The 20,306-nt window shown below is 40.7% G+C and overlaps 1 protein-coding gene across 1 annotated transcript in view; it reads right to left on the bottom strand.

Annotated features, from left to right (window-relative positions):
- Positions 1-20,306, bottom strand: part of pawr (PRKC, apoptosis, WT1, regulator) — a 66,058-nt gene that overhangs the window by 21,022 nt on the left and 24,730 nt on the right. The window contains exon 3 of the mRNA XM_073480397.1: positions 619-744. Coding sequence (XP_073336498.1) covers positions 619-744 — 126 coding nt within the window. The remainder of the gene's footprint in view (positions 1-618; positions 745-20,306) is intronic.

Genomic DNA, 20,306 nt, shown 5'->3' with positions numbered 1-20,306 from the left:
CCAAAATTCTGGCTTATTAATTAATAGACAATTCTTGCCAGCACTACTATTGATAAAAAGCCCACGAAACAACTCCAAAATGTCACACGAGCAGCTGCATTAGAAATATCTCAAGTTTATGCCACACTGTCGGTCTCCACCAGCTTTGAAAACAGGTATATAACACCACCAAACACCAGAGGAAACATCTCTCCAAGTAGCTTTAACAGCATTTTAGGGTGTTTCTTTTCCCCTTAACTCATTTCACAAGTGATGATGAAATGCCGAGACACTGTTTAGGTTTTGCATCATTGCAGCTTTTTCACACAAACTCAGCTCCTGAGCTCTCTGGGCGTCTCCTTGAGCAACAGTGCCTCTGTTTGGCAGCACCGATGTATCAATCTGTACTGAAGTCTGCTCAAGTAATGTGTGGAGAAAAATAGGACATCATATGAGTCTATGGTTAGACTGAAATACAAAGGCCCTACTGCAAAGAAGAAGAAAAGCATTTTTTTTTCGGCTATGAATGACCTCTCTATGAACTACCACATGACATGATGCCACAGGAGGTACAGTATGTGAGAAAATGTAATCAGTCTCCCGCTTCCTCCTGCTTCTTCCCATCATGTCACTTCTTACCATTAGGTGTCCGCTGACGGGGTCAGCTGTCATGGACTCGTTCTGGAAAGTGTTGGCCTGCACCAGCTCCTCCTCCTCTCTCCGCTCCTTCTCTCCGACGTCGTCATCGTCCAGCTCATCCAGGCTCTGAGAGAGGACGAAGAGAATGATAGATGAAAAGAGGAACAGAGACAAAAACTGTTCGTTCAGAGAGCGATTACATAAAAAATCTGTTTATATGCAGAAATCAGATCAAGCGAAGAGGAAATTAGAAGTTTATATGCACAGAAACAATGTCGGGTTTGTTGTATTCTTGTTCATTTTGACACATTTCACTAATCAAAACAAATGTCGTATTTGTAACCCGTTCTTAAGCATGCCACAAGCGCTGTAAGACTTACAAATTTGTCAGCAATTATTCATGAAATGGAAAACAGCCACAATTTGTTTTGTTAGAAAATAGCATTTTGGAAACAGACCTAAGGTCATTCTGATACCTGTGTTTACATGCAGTTTGTCAGTAATCTAATTTCTTCACTATCCAGGGAACATTTTTTAACCTTGGCTGCTTCATATTTACGATATTTACTATTATTCTTTGAAGAATTACAGTGCAGCTAGACCGGGCTCTGCAGTAACAACAGTTTCTTTGACATACAAATGTATCGTAAACAACAATTTTTCATTTTAGTGAATTTTAGTCTCAGTTTTGATTATATTTTCTCGGATACAAAGAGGCACAACCATGAATACTGATGGTCCCTTCAAATGGGAACATCAGAGATGTTAAACCTTGACCTTTTATTTTGAAAATGGTCCAGTGGATCGTCTGAGCCGGTAGCCATTACATGGGCTGCAATGGCTGAACCTAGAGGGCAACTTCAGATATCAAAGTATGTCCTGTTACAGTACATTTGTTCCCCCCTTAACAGCAATTAAATAAACAGAAACAAGATAACGACTGTTTTATGATGAAAAGATGAATATTTCTGTAAATGGAATCTGGTGGAGTTGGCGAGAGCGACATGGCAGCTGTTTCTGGTTAAACAAAATACTTAAAAACACTTAGAGGAAATTATCTGAGACTGTCAACAGCAAAAACAAGCACTTTAGTGGACATGTTTGTTCACTAGTTGCCCTCTGGGATTTCTTTGCTGACAGGCATGTCGGCAACAAAAATTATAGAGGTGGTGGATTAATTATACGATGCTATCATACGTGTATTATTAACATGAAAAACATTTCAGTTTTAAATATGAAGACTATTGTCAACATCGGTATATGGACCTGGATCTAAAAGTTTCCATACCTATTAGTAATTTATACACCCAAAATACGTAAACATAGGGTCCAGGTTTAAAAATACTTTTATTACCCTCAGCTATACTTTCCCTGTTTGAAGTTCTGTGAAAATCCTTTTAGTTCCCCCTCAACATGGCTCAAGAAATCAGCTCTCTCCAACAGAAAGCTTTCTGTGCTAATCTCTCCAGCTTCCTCTGATTTCCAGAAATCAAGTTTTTTCGTTTACATGAAGCAAAGAAATCAGTTCCCTGCAGAAAGCTGACAGTAACTCGGTCACTTCAGTCCACAGTAAAGCACTGACAGATGCGTGGTGACAGGCAAGGTCATTCCCACCATAACAGCGATGTTGACCTCTGGCTGAACACATCCAGGGTCCTTTCTTAATCCTCTTAAGACATGATCACATTCACTTCCAGGAATCCCTGAGGAGCCGCAGCTCAAACACTACTAAACACTAGATGGACTCTAGTCAGGCAACAGGAAGACGGCCTGTTCGAGGGCCTTTCACCTCCTGGGGACAGTCAGAGGGGATTTTTGACCAGTGGAATGTCCCTTGAAAACACAATAAAAGACAAGTACAAACACACAGAGAGCAAACATCCCTTTGACGGAGGAGTGGGGAGTTAGCGTTCATTATTTAGGCAGAGATTTTGCACATGGCCTGGGAAAACCTCCAACTCTGCTCCTTGCAATCTTAGCTTTATCATGAAATATGTGCACGTCCTCAGCTTCCTATTTGCATTACTTTACCGTGATCTGTGCGGTGGAGTTACTGGGTTCATCTGTCTGCAGCGAGGAGATGCATTGTGTAAATACAGCTCAGCATTAGGATGGATGGTTGGATCGTGACGAGAGACAGAGATCTGGGGCCAAACTCCCAGTGGGTCACAATGCAAACTAGTCTTTCCTGCTTCACGCTGCAGGGCGAACAAAAGGTGCCTGCTCGACAGGCTCTTTAGTGGTAAAAATAGCCTTACAAGGTTAACAAGGAATGCAGTCATTTGCAAGGCCTTTCCTGCCAAACGGTTTATCAGTGGTCCTTCGGGAAATCACCAGACCCTTTTCTTTTTGAGTCTTGCACTCTACTCCTTCTTCTCCTGATGTAACTCAACGCTCAACAGTCCTCTCTCATCTCCAACATGCATGTAAACAGGGGTGGACACAATAACAGAAACAAGTCCTGCAATAAATATGTCAAAGAGGTTTTGATTTCCAGAGTTCTTGCATCAAATCTCACTGTTGTCTACTTTAACTGTATGCATCTGTGTACGTACGGCCACAAATCTACACACGAAATATTTTCTTGCAATAATTTATGGTTGCCAACATTTCAAGATTAAGACCAATATGTGGGAAATAAAAGAGCAGAGGGTTTGAGGTAAGAAAAATGAAATTAAACAGCAGTTCGTCTGTGTCAACACACAGTGACTAACAGCTCTGCTATGCCTGAAGTTGCCTGAAATGTGGAATTGGGAATCTCAAAGTTTATTTTGGATGGAGATGCAGACCGTTTTTGCCCTCCAGTATTCCAAATTGCTCCGCATTTCTTCTATTCCAAATATAGGGAAAAGGGGGATCTGCGTGCAACCATATAAGGGATGTTTTTGCTCCTGACATCATCAAAATGAGTCTCTGTATTTTTCTGGCCAATTGGACGATGGAAACAAGCGGAGAAGGTGAGGAAGGATTAACGAGTGATGCTTTGACTGATGATTTGACTTGGATATTTGGAGCCATGTGTTCACAAAAGAGATACAAAGCACCGATCTTTAGTATCACTGCTCATGGTGGAAGATTTGGCGCTTTAAAGGGAATTTTCTCTTAAAGTTTGTAAATGAAAGTACAGTTTGTACTAACTGTTTGACTGGACACATTGTTTTATTAAAACAGTGATCTTATCTAGTGTTTATTTAATATTCTAGCACCAGTGTGACTGAGATAAAGTGGCTCATGTGGATTACACTTTAAGAGAAGTACTGCATAGACTTTTTCCTTCTTCTCAGTCTTAATTCCAGTTCGTTGGGTGCACTCTCCCCAGATACAACTGATTATGCATGATAGAATCGCATTTTCTACGACACCAGGGCTTTCAAATTTATTCAAAATATACAAAACCCTTTAATGTTACTGACTTAATTGCTTATTTACGCTCAGCATTAGTTCAAGCTCACAGTTCAAGCTCACAGTTACGGACCAACAGATAATAGCCAATAGTTCAAGCGAAACATGACCACAGGACGAGAGGAAGAAGTTTTAAAAATAGCTGAACTTTTTGAGGAGAGGTTATGCAAAGTTGTATACATCTGTATGATGTTACTTTGCCTGAGCACAGAGACAAATTCTTACTACTGAACACTTGAAAGGAGACTGGACGGGAATAAAATGTGAGTAAGACAATAGCGAAGGAAAAATGGAGGTCTGTGCGAGACTGATTCTCTGAGCAGCGCCCTCTAGTGGCTGTATTGCATAAACATCCATGCCGACATGAAGGACACATGGAGATATGTGGGCAGTGACGGTTATATCGTTTGAAACGGACAGATCTATTTTCGTGCGTAAAGGGAGCATAAATGATCCTATTATTCCTGGAAATAAAGTCAATATACATTCATCTGGGATCAACTGCTCCCTGATTAGCTATAATTTAGGTGAAAAACTCTGCCAGAAGTCGACACACATAACTTGACCAACATGCCAAATCTAAGAGATAAAAGGCTGTGAGCTGAAAAGGAGCCGTCAGATTTCCAGAATCCTCCCTGCTTCCTGTTTACAACAGGACCAAGTGTCAGGGCCTCACAAGAGTGTTTACTTTAGTGAAACCAGTAAAACACGTATCCTGGCCGGCTCCAGCCTCAGTAGTACCAATGTCTGTCCCTGTGCACATGAAGAATTAAAGGAGCTACATCTGGATCAGAGCTTCACGGTCTATTGAAATGCTTGTTGTGGTTGGAAACTCTCTCTCTGTGGAGGAAAAATGATCATCTATTCTAAACCTCTGCCCCTGGCTGAAAATATCTGAATCCATTTGATTCTTTGTCTGCACAACAACAGGCAGTGTGCTTTAGTTCCCTGCTCCGGCATTTGCCTTTTCAGTGACTGTCAAAGTGATGCCGTCTCATGGTTAATTTGAGCGAGCTGGGTACATCGTGTGCCTGCAGACCTGCAGTTTTGGACAGTGAAGATAAAAATGTAAGAAATTACGAGCTGCCAAAGGTTAGACCCAAATGTTCAGCAGCAAGTACACTCAGGGTTGGATAATACTGAGGAATTTTGCAGATGGAGGACATGCATCATTTATGTCAAAAGGAGCAATTGACAAAGACATATTAAGTTCTAAAAGAAGTATTGAGAGACGTGATATTTCATGATTCACAGCAATAAAAGGAGCTCATTCTGCAAGCGGAGGTCAACCTTGAAGACGACATCGGGGTCTTACACAATCTTCATTTACCTTAAACGCATTTTATTTATAGAAACTGAAGGTTGACTTTAGATTTTCTGAGTTTTTCCTAATTCTGTACATCTGTACATTATTTTCTTATATCCAGTCTTTCATTTACACACAAATACAGGACAAATAAATATAAACTGTTCAGCAGCACTGCCATTATAGAGGCAGTTATCACTACCGTGGCATCCATGGCAACCAACGCATATATAGTAAGATTACAATTATGCCTCAAATCACTATACTGTCTGATCCATTAGCACTTACAGGAAACACAATGAAACGTCACCTATGACTCCAGTGCGTCGATTTAGCATTTGAGTAATAATGGAAATACATGATCCCACACTGTATTGGAAGTGTATCATCTATGATTAACATTTAAAGGGACAGTGCACCCCAAAATCACAGATACGTACATTTACTCGTACTTTTAGTGATATTTATCCATCTTCATTGTCTTGGTGTGACCGAACTCCACTACGTACATACCACACTAAAATGTGTCATAATCCAAATTAAGTATATCTTAATGCCAGTTTATTCTTCTTTGTGCTAGCTTACTTTTACATTCGTTTGGATTCATTACATGCTGAACAGTTAAAGATAGTAGACTTCTGGCCTGGACTTCAGACAGACTGGTTGGTAAACGGTTGTTTAAACATCACTCATTATAGCAGTTTTTATTATTTGTAATTCAGACTATTTATTTAAATGAAACTGCGATAAGTTTACATTTAAGGGTGGGAAGAGATGTTGGTAATCCACTGAATTTGGTTTGTTGTCAAGCCCTAACCCAGACACTCCCGCCTCTTCTCAGAAAACCTCGTTAAGATCAAATATGAACATCCATGCTGCCTTGTCACCCTGCCAGTGCCCTGTCCACTTACTCAACAGATTTATCTCTAAACAAGCAAAGGGCACCTCCACCGGAGGCACACTCTTATACAACACGCTTAATGACCTGCGTGTATTAATCACCTGCCACTCGTCGCAGCACACTGACTTCATTAAGATGATCTATTAGAGAAGAGGGACGCTGCAACACTGATGCTCGGTGTCTTTTAATCAGGACTACCAGTCAGCTCAGACAAACAGTACAGACAGGAGCAGCGCTGCGCTCAGGTATGGCAGAGATCAAAGTGAGGACATCCACCCTGGAGCTGCTGGCTGATTAATGTGACACTACAGACTGCCAAGGTCAGTGTTAGGTCCAGGAGAGGCACGCCAACTCTGAGCAGGAGTGAGACATCATTTGACAGCCTCAAAAAGGTGTGACCGAACCTTCCCTGATCTGTGCCAAAAATATCACATTTAATCCTGTTAAGAACACTTATATTTCCTGTCCCCTGCTCTATCCTTCATCCCCCCCCAAAAAAAATCCTGTAATCAGAAAATCATCAAAAGTTTTTAGTGAGTCTGAAGTGGAAGGTACTTTGGAAGGTACCATTTCATGTAGCATGCAGAAAAAGAAGATAGTTCTCTGTTTTTCTTCAACAAACTTACAATTTTGTCCGACTTGAGGTCAAAATGGGAGCGTAATTATGTTACACGGACAAACACAGAACCGAGGAAGAAGAGAGAAACATTAAAGGCATTTAAACAGATTAAAAACACCATTTCCCAGCAAGAAATATTCTCATTCCATTCTAAATTTATCACCATTGTTGATCTCTGTCTGGCTTCATTCACTCTTTCCAAAATCTGATGCCTTTCTGTTTGATTTAAGTCCCAAAAATTGCACAACTGTGTTTTTTTTGTCAGAGGGTTGTTTTGGGACAGAGTCGAGTCAAACAGGGACCAAGACATTCTCAAGAATCCAAGCTTTTATTGGCCACAGAGCCCCGGGTTGCTTTCTTCAAAATCGTGTTTATCGAGTGAAAGCCTTGCACTTCTTGGCTTTGAACTTGGGAGTCTGCTTGACCCTCATTTTCACTCCAAGTGAGAATATTATATTTTAATCAGCACACAGCCAGACCTCAAATTGAGTAGGCTTTACACAGGGGGGTGCAGTAAAAAGGGGGGAGAAAAAGAGATTTTGCAAACAAACAACAGGGGTCTGGCTGTGATTGTTGACCCAGAGATAGCAGCATCAGCATTCCTCTGGATATGGCAGATGGAGCTGAGGCCTGAGGGCAGGCCAGTCGGACTCAGCAGGGCTGGGCAGAGATCTCTGACTGTCTGCAAAAGCTTCAATACATCTGTGGGAAACAGCCCTTGGCGCACTTCAAGTTTGCCAAACTTGTTCTCTGGTTTATAACCTCCACAGTAGGTTGGAAGAGAGCAGCAGTTTTTGACCGGGCTTGTAAAGAGTATGTCTGTGGGTGTGTTTGTGTGTGCAGAGTTGAGAAGAGAGAAGTGTATTTACAGCTTTGGGGGGTTTCACTGTTTAAATGGGACTTACACACTCCAACACCGCAGACTTCCACAGAAAACCACACGGCCCCTGCTCAGCGACCTCAGCAATAAGTCTGAAACTGGAGCTGACTGATACATTAGCCTGCCCGATATCAGGCTGTCACAGAGATATCAGTGTCTCTGCAAGAAGTTTGAAAAGCAAATCCACTATTAATCAGGCTCTCAGACTAGATACAGTATATACTTGATACACGGAGTTAAAGGAATTGACAACTAACATGTTAAAACACCAAATCAACAGCGGAAGACCAGTAACTCTTGTGTTCTGCGAGGAAAAATAACTAACATCTGTTTCTAGATAAACAAAAAGGATTTATCTCTCTCTGGATTCTTTCCATGACACTGTGACACACTGAGAAATACAATCTGAGCCCGTCAGTGGCAAAGACAAGCACTTTCAATGAGCATAACTTTGACAGGCGCATTTTCCCTCAAGGATTAAATTCTACTGGACCAATTTCAAAACTTATTGTACTTTAGACCCCAAAAATGTGCAAATATATGGCTCAGGTGAAGAAAACAAAAGAGACTGTAGTGAGCAGAAGGTTTGCAGTGGAGATATCTTTGTTAGACCCAGGTTACTGAAAAGGTGAAGACAACTTGCTTAATGTTGCATTGCGTCAACAATCTCCATCGGTATGGAGTCAGTGAAAAGTGAGTAATTTATATGAAAAACAGAAATATATATATATTTTCTTTTAAAAATACTTAAATAAATATCAGCCAGCTTGCCGTATGGCTAAGAGAGCTCTTGGATATGGATTACGACACAGTAAAGTGTATAAAAGGCTTGTGGACGACCTTAAATGACCCTCTTCTCTGCTTTTAACAGACTTACTGCAGCCCCACACTGTGCCTCTGACCCTCAGCAGACCTTAATAGTCTTGCGACTGTGACCCCTCCGCATGCACAAACTGACAGGCTTTCACAGTAGTTTATCAAGCTTTTATGAACACCACTGTGACTGTACTCAGCAATGAATCACCATATCCAATATGAAAACAGCAGTATTTTTCCTGTCAACCTCAAGGTGCAAAACAATCATTATCAATTCAAACCAGAAACCAGCTGTGAATGAGTTCCAACATGCTGAGTGAAGACATTAAAATCAAGAAGCCGGTGAAATTAAGAGTTGCAGGTAAGCAACGGTTAATGAGTCGAACAGAAAAGTGAAGGGTTACATGACAGGCAGTGTAAACATGTAAAACATCGCTAATCGATGACATTAACCGAATGTGTTTAAGGCCATGAAATTATTTAAGATGGTGGAAAATTGTGTAATTACATGGTTTCGCCTTGGATCCCTGATAAATATTTAGCTGGTGGTTGAAATTATGCAAACAGATTGGTTTTACATAACTGCAGAGAAAATGCCAACTCTGCTGTGCTTTTCAAATGACTTAGGATGCCATTTCTGCCTCTCAACATAAAAACCATCACATCCATTTCAGCCAGAATTAGGGACTACAAAAGAAGGTACCTTAATCTACATTTACGCATCCATGACAACCAAGGTAAAAATGTACAAACTAAAGATCTCAATAAGGTCATTTTACCACTATGTGAGTGAATGTGAATCAAACCCATTTCCTTCTGGTTCATAAAACCACACTAATGCTTGTTTTTGTGTTTTTATTCCATCTTCTCCTCCAGGTTTGAACATCATCATCCCAGGAAATAGAGATCAGACTGAACTCTCCTCTCTTCTGTTGTTGTGCTGCAGGTCTTTATCTTTTTGTGTATTTGCTTCTCATAAACACTGCAGACTTGCTTCTCAATAGAGGTTACAGCCTCAGCTTGTAGTTACAGCCCCATTAGCAGGTCAGCTGTTTGTTTTCTCTAGTGTTTGGCCAGGAAAATGAATGTACACAAAGCGACATTGATGACATGAAGGCTAAAGGTGGCTAATTTTTTTACAAATAGTTATACTTAATTTTTCTCATGTCCACATACGTCCAATATGTTGGGCTGAATCTTGTATATTTATGCATTAAATGTTTACGATTACATGCAAAGGTGCAGCAATATACAGATGTTTTTGATGCTTTCCTCACTTCATTAAGGTGTGGCAACAAACACTTGTAAGATATTAACATGCTGTATGTCATATAGTCACACTGTGATGAATTATACAATTCAAGCAAGTTTCAAAAGTCTTTCAAAATTTGTCACCAAAGTTGTAGAGGAGAGAAACTGAGCTAAAAGTGATCTTGTCATTGATAAATTAAAGGGACACTTAAGAGGAAACTCAACAGCTTAGAAGGATAATATAAATATGATGGCTCGTTAACATATAGCAGCATTTATATGAGCGGTTTGATGAGTGCGGTTGTTGTCTGCAGAGTAACACAAATGTTCCCCCATCCTGTCATCTTCTTAAACTGCTTTGGGCCGCCCTGAGAGAGGTAAGATAGCATTAACATCTGTGTGTACCGACCACAGACCAGGACAGGATGGCTGTAACTCAAGACAGATAGAGACGGCGGGGGCAGGCTGGTGGTGACGGCTGCCAGAGCGTTTATCCCGGCAGCCTCTCCTGAGTCCTGTGTCCTGGCAATGAATCCTGTTCCTGCAAAGCAGCAGTAATAACGGGGTGCCTGCTGTGTACCGTACAGAGGCCGCAGGGGGAAGTGGTCCTGTGTTTTGTCTAACTCCTAATCTTGTTTTTGCCCTGGTGCTGGCATGCGCACTTCTTCTTCCTTCCTGTCCTGATGTTTTTTTGCACAGCGCGGCACAAAGAATAAACTCTCCAGTCCTACCAAGCCACTGCACAGCAGTGGTGCTCCAACACTTTTACTTTAAACGGTTCTAGCAGCACACGTGGCAGAACAAAACCGATGGCAAACCCTGTTGTTTTCTATTTTACGTCTATGATCCAAATGCGGAAGGATTCAGAAAAACCACACATGCAGCTAAAAATCATACAAAGAGGCGAAGAGGATGAAAAGCAGAGGAAGCATCCAACATCCTGCTGCTTTCACATGTTTATCCTCTTTTCTCCAGTGTCTAGTTATTTAGGTTTTCATCTAAACAAATATAACAATTAACGACAAAAAAATACCGTTCTTAGTAAAAAGTGATGAATGCACTTGTTTACTTTGACTGCTAAAAATCTTCAATTTCCTTGAATGTGACTGAGAAAGTTTATCCTTTCTTGAAATTAAATTTGAAAAGTAAAATACATTCATTCAACACACTCCTGGGCTGTCTCCTCTGGGATTTTAAACCTGACCAACATGGCGGCTCATTTGGAAACTTTCTCTTATTTTCCGAAAATAGTTCACCGACGTTTCAGGTGAGAAATAGTTTCCAGAGGCAGAGAGTCGCACCAGATGGCCCTGATTTGTATAAAAGTAGTCTAGTCCTCAACGTTTTGCAACTGAGAAGCAGCCAACACAAAACCCCCCCGTTGAGACATCCCTGTAACAACATAATGCTTCATTTATAATGCTATGTTGTGATACATTTCACTGATTTGGATGATATTTTGATTAGTTTTTAGCTCAAATTAAAATTTAAACTGACATGATCCTTTAAATGTTTGGATATCTGCAAAGTCAAATCAAAGCTGATAAGGGTGAGAGTCAGTCATTTTTCAATTCTGTACAAGCTTGTTCTGCAGGTTTCATACATGTGACGGAGATGGATAGGAAGGAGTACTTAGAGTTAGCTTATCTCATCAGCATTTTATCAGCACACTACAATGTGACCTCTGACCCCAAGCTGTGGCTGGCAGCCTCAAATTCTCCATAAACTTCCATCTTGGAATGTCTGGTATCTCTTCATGTGAACAGCCGATCCTCACCGTGGTCCACAGCCTGATGCCAAATGGGCAATCTGGTCTCCCCGTCCACTCTTCTCTTTTACCCACAAAGCCTCTTGAGTGCGTTAGCCTTGGTCTACTTTGCAACCTGGCAGGGACCGAACTCGTCCATGTGGCAGAAAAGAAACGAGCCCAGCGCTCAGACAGAGAGGTATTGTATCAGCGGACCCTTCTCACGATGGACACCCAACAAAGAGAAGAGATGTCTTAGGCCATTGTGGAGCTCTACCGCCTCTCTGCTGATTGGGTTTATCTAATGAGAATGAGACGGTCAGAGAGCCAAGTGCCATTCAGTGCTCACTGCCTTTCTGCTAGGCCATCGTGTTTTTTGGCTGCTGATGCCGGGTTTTCTTGGCTGAGGGCTCACGCTCATTCAGAGCTCCAACAACTCTGGGACTATTCAGGTTTCATAGACCTATCAAAAGAACCACAGACATGCTGGGCAGGAGTAAAGCCAGGTCCACAGCATCCAGGAAACTACCAAAGTGGCAGCAGTAACCACAGTGCAAATGGCTTTCACACATTATTGGAGTGCTGGATGATACTGCTGCCCAACATCCTTTAAATTTTAGAAACTGACCTAACTGAAGAATATTTGAAAGCAAAATAGCTTGCCTATCCTCTACAATAGAATACGATCCACAATCATGCTCAGAGCTCAACAGGATGTTTTCAAACTGGCTACCAAGCCATAAGGCATCAGCTTTCGCTGGTGCAAGACTACAGTGCTTTTAGTGATCCCAATTGTGCACCAGAATCAGCTAATGCTTATATTTTCAACTCAAATAAAACAAGTGTAAACATTATATGAATGACAAACAATTTGAAGTGTTGGGTGGCAAAGTAGAGAGTATGCTTGTCTAAGGTTTTGCCAAAGAGAAAATGCCCTTTAGTGGCAATTTAAACATGCTGTATACAGTATATAGCTCTTTTTTTTTTTTGCTTTTATCGTGTTTTCTTTTCAGACTCAAATAATCACAAGAACCTAAACAATTGTAGGATAAGAAGAACCAGAAGCAGAACTATAAAAGCTACACAACCCTTGATTTCCTGAAATACTGAGCCCTACAACCCAACAACATGCCTGTGTGGAATAAAAGACAATCTTCTCCACAGCACACAAGACTATAAGTGAGACAGCCTGTACCTGCTGAGTGACTGATGGAGACAGCTGTTGAGAGAACAAGAAGTGGTGAGTCAGCCTCACCCTGTGTGTGTGTGTGTGTGTGTGTGTGTGTGTGTGTGTGTGTGTGTGTGTGTGTGTGTGTGTGTGTGTTGAAGGACTGCTGGGCAGCTGGAGAGCAGTAGCAGCCTGAGGGCACCTGATGGCAGTGCTTAACCATCCTGTTTCCCAACCATCACCTGAACAATACACCTGGCAATAAAAGGTTTGCAACTCCTTGTAAACACAGGTGCTGCCATCATGGAGTCTCACAAGAGAAAGATCAAAAACTGTCCTGGTAAACAGGTGTGGCTGTATGGTCAGTATGAGCAGGTACACCTATGACCTTCAGCTGTGTTGTCTTTGGGGAGTTTAAGAGGAGTCCACTCTTCTTGATTTTTAAGCGACAATCAGACACTACAATCAGTCAGATTTACAGGCCAAATTACCCGTCTGAGTGGAGAGCAGCACAAAATTTAACACAGTTTTAGTGCAGCTATCCTCCCCCAATAAGACTGCCAGAAGGTCTGTTATATCACCTAAGTGTAATGCGACATTTGGTGGCATTGCTGTACCAAAATTAACCTCCATAACTGAATCTATTAGGCAGTTTAATGGACAATTGGGTCAGCTAGACCGGGGATTAGTGTCTGTAAGTTTTTACTTTTGTTCTTATGTCCATTAAACTCCTAATTTGGAAGCTTGTTTGTGTTGTTTCTGAGTTATTTGTCAGACTTTGAGAAACGTCTGGCAGCAATTTAAAACAAATTTTGCGGCATAAACATTCCTTTAGGATGTACATACTTGAGCCAGAGGGGAATGCTGTCTCTTTCAAAACTGAGGCAAGACAAATTAAGCATTCAGTCAAATACCACACGGACACTGGTCGCTCGAGATGCCAGAGCGCTTAGCTATTGTTGTTTGCTCAGAGGCTAGATCGAGTCATTAATGAAGGATAGCTTGGAAAGCAAAGATTTCCTCCTGAGATGTTTTTCCTTTTTGTCATTTTAAAAGGGTCTGGCCTTTTGGAGAGGAATTTCGAAGACCAAATCACAGCCTAATTAAGGGGATAGTGTCTTGTACAGAACAAAACAAATACCACTGGCAAGCAGAATACCCCGCAGCTTCAGAACAAGTCACAATAAATTATTTTAGGCGAAGCATCTCGCGAGGCAAGATCAAAAATCGAATTTAGCAATGGGATTAGGATGTTTTATTGGACATAAATTATCTTGTTTGTCTTGTTAGTTCTGATTCGTTTTGTGTTATCCGCAAAACATGTGTTTCCTTGTTTCTCAAGGAAAAAAAGCACATAGCAAATATTTTCAAAGTTAGAATAATTTTAAAAAATGCAAGGGGCCTTCACAGATCTCACAGTAGTCTACACAAAGACGCACATTATAAAATAGAAACCATCTGGAACACAACAACTAGACCCACAGTGAGGTCCGGGGGTTGAGCCTTGCGTGTTGTGGTGGTTTTAGCATGTTGCTACTGGTACAGGTGACTAAAGTCCAGAGACTATACTTGATTTTGGGGGCCCATGCCAATACATGGGGAAAAAAACATTCAGATATTGATATATAAGTCAACATTCTTATCCTATTATTAGACTACGAAATTTCGTCTGACTCAACTTTCATTTTTGGATGAACTGTTCCTTTAAATCCACGTGCATCAAATCCATGCTAAACCCCAAATGTGACTGAAATTAAATCACATGAAAAATTATGCCAAATTTGAAGTGCTTGTTAATATCAGGTCCTTAGCTCCCATTTGTGCCTCATATTGCACAACAACCATCATGGCTTGAACCCATATGTGGAATTCACAGTTGAGCCCCCTTATAGCTCACAGGAGCAGCTCCTCCAAACAAACAGCAGATTGAGCACCATCTACCTACCGCACAGCACAGCAGGAGAGGGGCCTCTGGGACTACTGTAGCTATGATTGACACAGTTTGAAAGAAAAACAATGAGTGGAAAACACAGGGAATACTTCTATTTAAAGCCCACTTCTGCCAGCCTACTCTGCCCTGCAATACCATTCAACCTTTTCATTTCTATTCATGATGACTCCTGCTGAGAGAGGGACCATTCCAGATGAGAGACAGGGAAGCAGGATGACATATGCGTAAAAAAAAATACAAAATAAAAAGGGGAGAGACACCCTCAGAGTTCTCTATGAATAGCCTGAGTGGTGAAATAAGATGTTAAAGACGGATGTTTCTTTCAGCGGCCATGTTTGAGCCCACAAGACAGACAATAACGTCACATTACCAACACGTTCCCAAACCATTTGGTACTATTTAAGTCTACACTTGTGCATGCATGCCTTTCTTATGTATCGCAAAATGAAAACAGACTTCAAATTACCTTGTGTGTTGTAAAAGTGGTGTGTCAACAAGAGATAGAAGCAGGTGCCTTGTGGATGACGTCTGACCTGAGCCAATCGGGAAACTGGCACAATTGTTTGACCTACTTTAACATTTGCGATGCAATGAGATGAGTAGCTCATGATCTCTAAACACAAATAATGTTGCACAAAAAACAACAAATGACTAAGATGTAAATAGTGAAATAATTCCAATAAACCATTTTAATGAAGCTGAAAAAAGGGAGTATATAGCTATAGCTAGGAGTATACAGCTAAAGCTACTGTGTATGCATGATAATATTTCACTTTTTCATAATAAGTACTTTATAGAGGTGTGAATCTTCACTGGCCTCCCAACTGACACATCACAGTGTGCGTCTCGCCCAGTTTGTGCTTCCCAATGAATAAAGTGTGGCCAGATGTCCGCTTTCAAAACACTGGTTTTTTATGACTTCCTGCAGATATCTGCCTCCCTCCACTATTTGTCCTAACATAAGTAATGTTAGCCTAATATTTGCACATGATTTAATGCAGGAGAGCAACACTGCAGCATAACGTTGCAGCTTAATTGTTTAGCCGAGGCCGGAAACTATTTTCAAATCGAGAAATTTGCACACCTCTAGGACTTAAACTTGATTAAAAGTTAAAATGCTGTACTTCTCTCACTTCTGCTTTCCCTGTCTTTTTAATTTCCATGAGTTCTTATAAAAAACCCTTTTAGAAACCCAGCTAAGAAATTAGGTCTCTCAAAAATCTTGTTTAACTAGGTCTAATCCCTTCGCTGATTAAGGATTAAATTTCTCATTTACATGAAGAAGACAACTGCCGAAAGATGACAATAAGAAGGTTATTTAAGTTCATTACTAAGTGGAGCAGTAGGATAAGATTTGACAGCTCAGTAACCAGAACTCAGAGCCACAGGACTTTGGCAGCATTTAAATTGAAAATAATTATTGCAGTGAAAAGACATAAAAAGAAATGAGCACCAAGGAGAAGGGCAAAAGTTTGTTTTTTATTAGTATTTATGAATATGAGGATTAACAAGAGCCACAGTAGCAATGGAGTGTGCGAGGTCAAGTCTCTAGTTTTGGAGGAAAAGGTAATCATTCTGGCCTTGCACTAAGCGGCGAGCCAGGTTCCAATATCAGAGGAATTTCAATGAACTGCGAGTTGATCCCCAGAGCCACGGCAGTGGGACACTCATCAAGTTTCTGCGGGTTTGCTTTGGCAGGTTACACCACATTCTCTCCAGAGCCGGCTCTTCTCGCCAGCAGAGATGAGTAGCAGACACTTAGGAAAATAACCTTTTTTCCCCCCCCGTGCAGCTGCCGAACATGAAAATTACATCTGGGGGAATGATTATACTTGTGTGGCCACTGACCACTCTGGCCAAACCAGACATGCTATCCCATTTCAGTATGTAGAATACAATATAAAGCCCTGCTTCCAGGCCAAACCTAGAAGATACTGTGGTGGTGACTTTGCACGAAGATGAGCGGTGTGAGATTAATACGACAAGACAGGCCTCCGGTCGCTGAACAGAACCAGTGTTCAATAAGTGAAGAGATATTATCTCAGGCTTCACAATAAACAGACTTAGACACCAGTCTCATTTCACTGGCAGGTACAGTCTTATCTTACTTTGACAGGCACATGGTGTATCAAAACACGAGACAACAAAGATATTGCAAAGATGAAGGTGAGTGTCTTTTCATGTGCACTGGTGGGCTTTCTCTGCATGCTATACCCTCAGGACAAACAAAGCATGTTTTGCCAAGATTGGCATTCAACCAAGTCCAGATATAAGCACAAAATAAACATGTGCGCTCCTCTTCTCCTCGTGTTGTTTTCATGCTCTGTTGTTAGTTAGGGGTGATAAAATGGAAGATAAAGTGGCTCTGTGTGAAACATTTGACTTGACTCCAAACGAACAAAGTATGTACACTACAGTAATCTATGTGGTATTCTTGTTTTTGCAGATTTGAGCGGTTTTTATATCATGCTTGTCTGCTATTATCTGCTTCATGCTCTCTTAATATCCCTTGTCTCTTCTCCCCCTCTGTGGGCCTCTCATGTATATGACTAGTCTGTCTTCTTTCCATGTCTCCGTGGTACAGAGGTGGTTGTGTAGTCCACTGCTTGGTGGCTCCTAGAAGATGTCTATGTCCTGTCTGATATTTGTTCCTTTGTTATTTAGCGAATGTCATTTTGTTTCTTAATACTGTAATTTGGCTATTGTTAATTCTGTCTGCTCTTTATACAGAACATCTGTTGCATGTCTGTCTATTTTCTTGAGGTTTCTTTCTGTGTAAAGTTTTTCCTTTATTTTGTTTTGATTTAGCCTTTATCTAAGCTCTTTTTTCCCCATTTCCATGTGGACTTTGGGAACAAAAAATGTCAACAGAACAAAAACTGTGATTTCAATATTTAAAGTTGCCAAGTTTCCTTGATTGAATCAAGGGTCTAAAGAAGAGAGAAAGAAAGCAAGCAAGCAAGAAAGAAAGAAAGAAAGAAAGCAAGAAAGAAAGAAAGAAAGAAAAAGAAAGAAGGTATTGTATGCTGCACAGATTGTAAAGCTTTTAAAATTTCAGAACAATTTTGTTATATGTAATTGAGTTGACACGTTCAGTTTCAAATGGTAAATGGATCAGATTCATTAGGCTTTGAATCGAATCTCGTTGTGTTATTAGCAAAAAGCGACGTACAAAACATCCAACTGGTCACCTTCATGGTTTCTGATATGTAATTTTTCCCTGTCGATGTTTGAGTTTTTGCCTTCCCTACCTTTAATGGATATGTAAGTAGTGGGGTACATTTCTGTATTCATTTGCTATTATTTGGATTAACCTCAAGATCAAACGATTTTAAAGAAATAAAGAAAAACTGCTCACTATGAAAGAATTCCTGTATTTTACAATTTTGCATAAGCAGGATAAAAGGCAGCATGTGCACATTGTTTTACATTTAATGGTGACTTTGTAAAGCTAATGCCAATTAAATGTGTGCCAGTTAAAACTTTTTGGTATTTATTTTATACACGAGTAGCTTCTCCTGTTGAATAGCAATGCAGTGACTCTAGTATTCACGCTGACATCTCGGGAGTAAATTTAATTTTGACGACTCAAAACCTGCTTAGAATTCCTGTGTCTGGAACTGGGACACAGAAAAAAAGCCTCCTGCCCAAAATAAACACGAGTCACAGCATTACTGGAAGCTCTTCAACAGTGAGTGGGGGGATTTGATAAAGGCAGAAGATGCTGGATGGGGAAGCCTACAGTATGTGTGTGTGTGAGGCTGCAGCCTGTGATTATGTTATGTAATTTCCACTGGAGGTAACAATGGTTTGCCTCTCACTGCTGCTTGCCTGCGGCCCTCTCTCCCTCTCTCTCCACACGATTACATCCTTCCCGGCATTAATGGGGTCAAAACGGGCCCTTATCTTTTTGAGGCAGGGGTCTGTTTTTCCATGCAGGGTGACTTTGCACATGCCCTCCTTCCTCATGCCTTAAGGGCAAGAACACACTGAAGAAACTATAAGCTACCATCTGCTCTCCTCAAGGCAAACCCTCTGAAGCTATCAACACAGCAATTGTAACCATAAAACAGTGGTTAAATGGATTTCCCTGTGGACTAAATGGAATTTGGACTGTAGAAACTGAAACAACCCTCAAGTCTTGGTTTAAGTTGACTACATATTCGAACATGCTTAAAGCACATGAATCAATATGTGGAAACTTGTTACAGTGCATTTCGAATGACTTAACTTTCTAATGAAGATCATCGACCAAACTGGTTACACAAGTTCCAGATAAAGCGATCTGATAACGCAAGTTCACATGAAGCAGAGCACGTAATCAAAGTAAACACTGAGATGACTTTCCCAGCATCAAAGTGACGTCACTTACCGTACTGTGCTCTAAGTAGATGACCGTGCAGAAAAGTTGGTCTTTCACCAACCAAGTGCTTAAAGTAATTAATATCCACTTATTGCAGGCTTCTTTCTAGGGAAATAGTGATTCGTGCACAGAAGTATCTTGCCTTGTGGGATATATATGCACAGATGTTAAGACAATGGCTTAATATCTATTATTCAAACACCATGGCTCAAGAATGATCATTCTTGACAGTGGCACTGTGAGTTTATTTACCAATACCAAATTTGCAGCCCTGACAGGGAATCTGTGCTGTGAGGATTGGCCTTTTTGACAAGTAGCATGTCATTTTGATTGAGACTATGACCAAAATGGTTTCCAGGAGGTTTTTTCTTTGTTTGTTTATTTCAGGGATTTCAACACAGTATGCAATTATCAGGGAAAAGTAGGGCCTTGTCCCCTGGAAGCGCTGATAGTGAGTTTTCTGCGTCTTTTCAGAATTTAATGTGTCAGAGATTGTTGAAGTTGCCATGATTAATGACTTCAATTCACTACAATTTACTTTGAGTTAATAAAAGAGTAAAGTCAGAAGCTATTATTAGAACATTCATGCAAAGGGAATGACTGGTGTCACATATAAGCATTACATCATGTTTCTTTTTGTATTATATGTTTGCTGTCCTTGATTTACTGCAAGCCCAGCAGGGAGATCCAACTTGGACTCGGCCTGCCCGAAGTTTCTACCATTCTTTGTCTAATGAGGTTGTCTTTGGAGCCTTCTTTGTGTGTATTGAGGGTCTTACATTTTTGGTGTTGAACACACCAGGAAAAGTTTGGTCGGTTACATAAGGTTCTGTTTCACCAACATGCTATTGTGTGTCTTGTACTTAGCTCGCTTGCATTTTATGTGGTTGCACTCTGTATTATATAATTACACTCTGTGATTGGCTTCATGTATTTATAGAGGCTGTAAAATAACAGATTAAATGGGCCCTGTAAAGCGCTGCAGGGAAGAGGAAAGACAAACATTTGCACTAACATACGAGCGTTAGAGAACTCCTGTTAACCCTCACCGGTCCACTTCTGGGAGTAGACCCACTGCTGTTAAACGGCTGCCTGTAACCCTGACCCTTGCAATAATATTCATGACACTGTTGCACTGCACGACTTCTTTAAGGCATGGAAGTAGGAAATATATCAACATTATATTGTTATTTTGAGAGGAGACTATTTCTCTTCTTTTTTTATTTTTGGATATCGTTATTTCATGATATGGCATAAGTGTTGTCCTTTTTTCTAAGGTTTTAA

This window comes from Pagrus major, chromosome 14 (assembly GCF_040436345.1).
Source record: "Pagrus major chromosome 14, Pma_NU_1.0".
NCBI lineage: Eukaryota > Metazoa > Chordata > Actinopteri > Spariformes > Sparidae > Pagrus > Pagrus major.
This window is presented reverse-complemented; position numbering and strand designations above follow the sequence as displayed.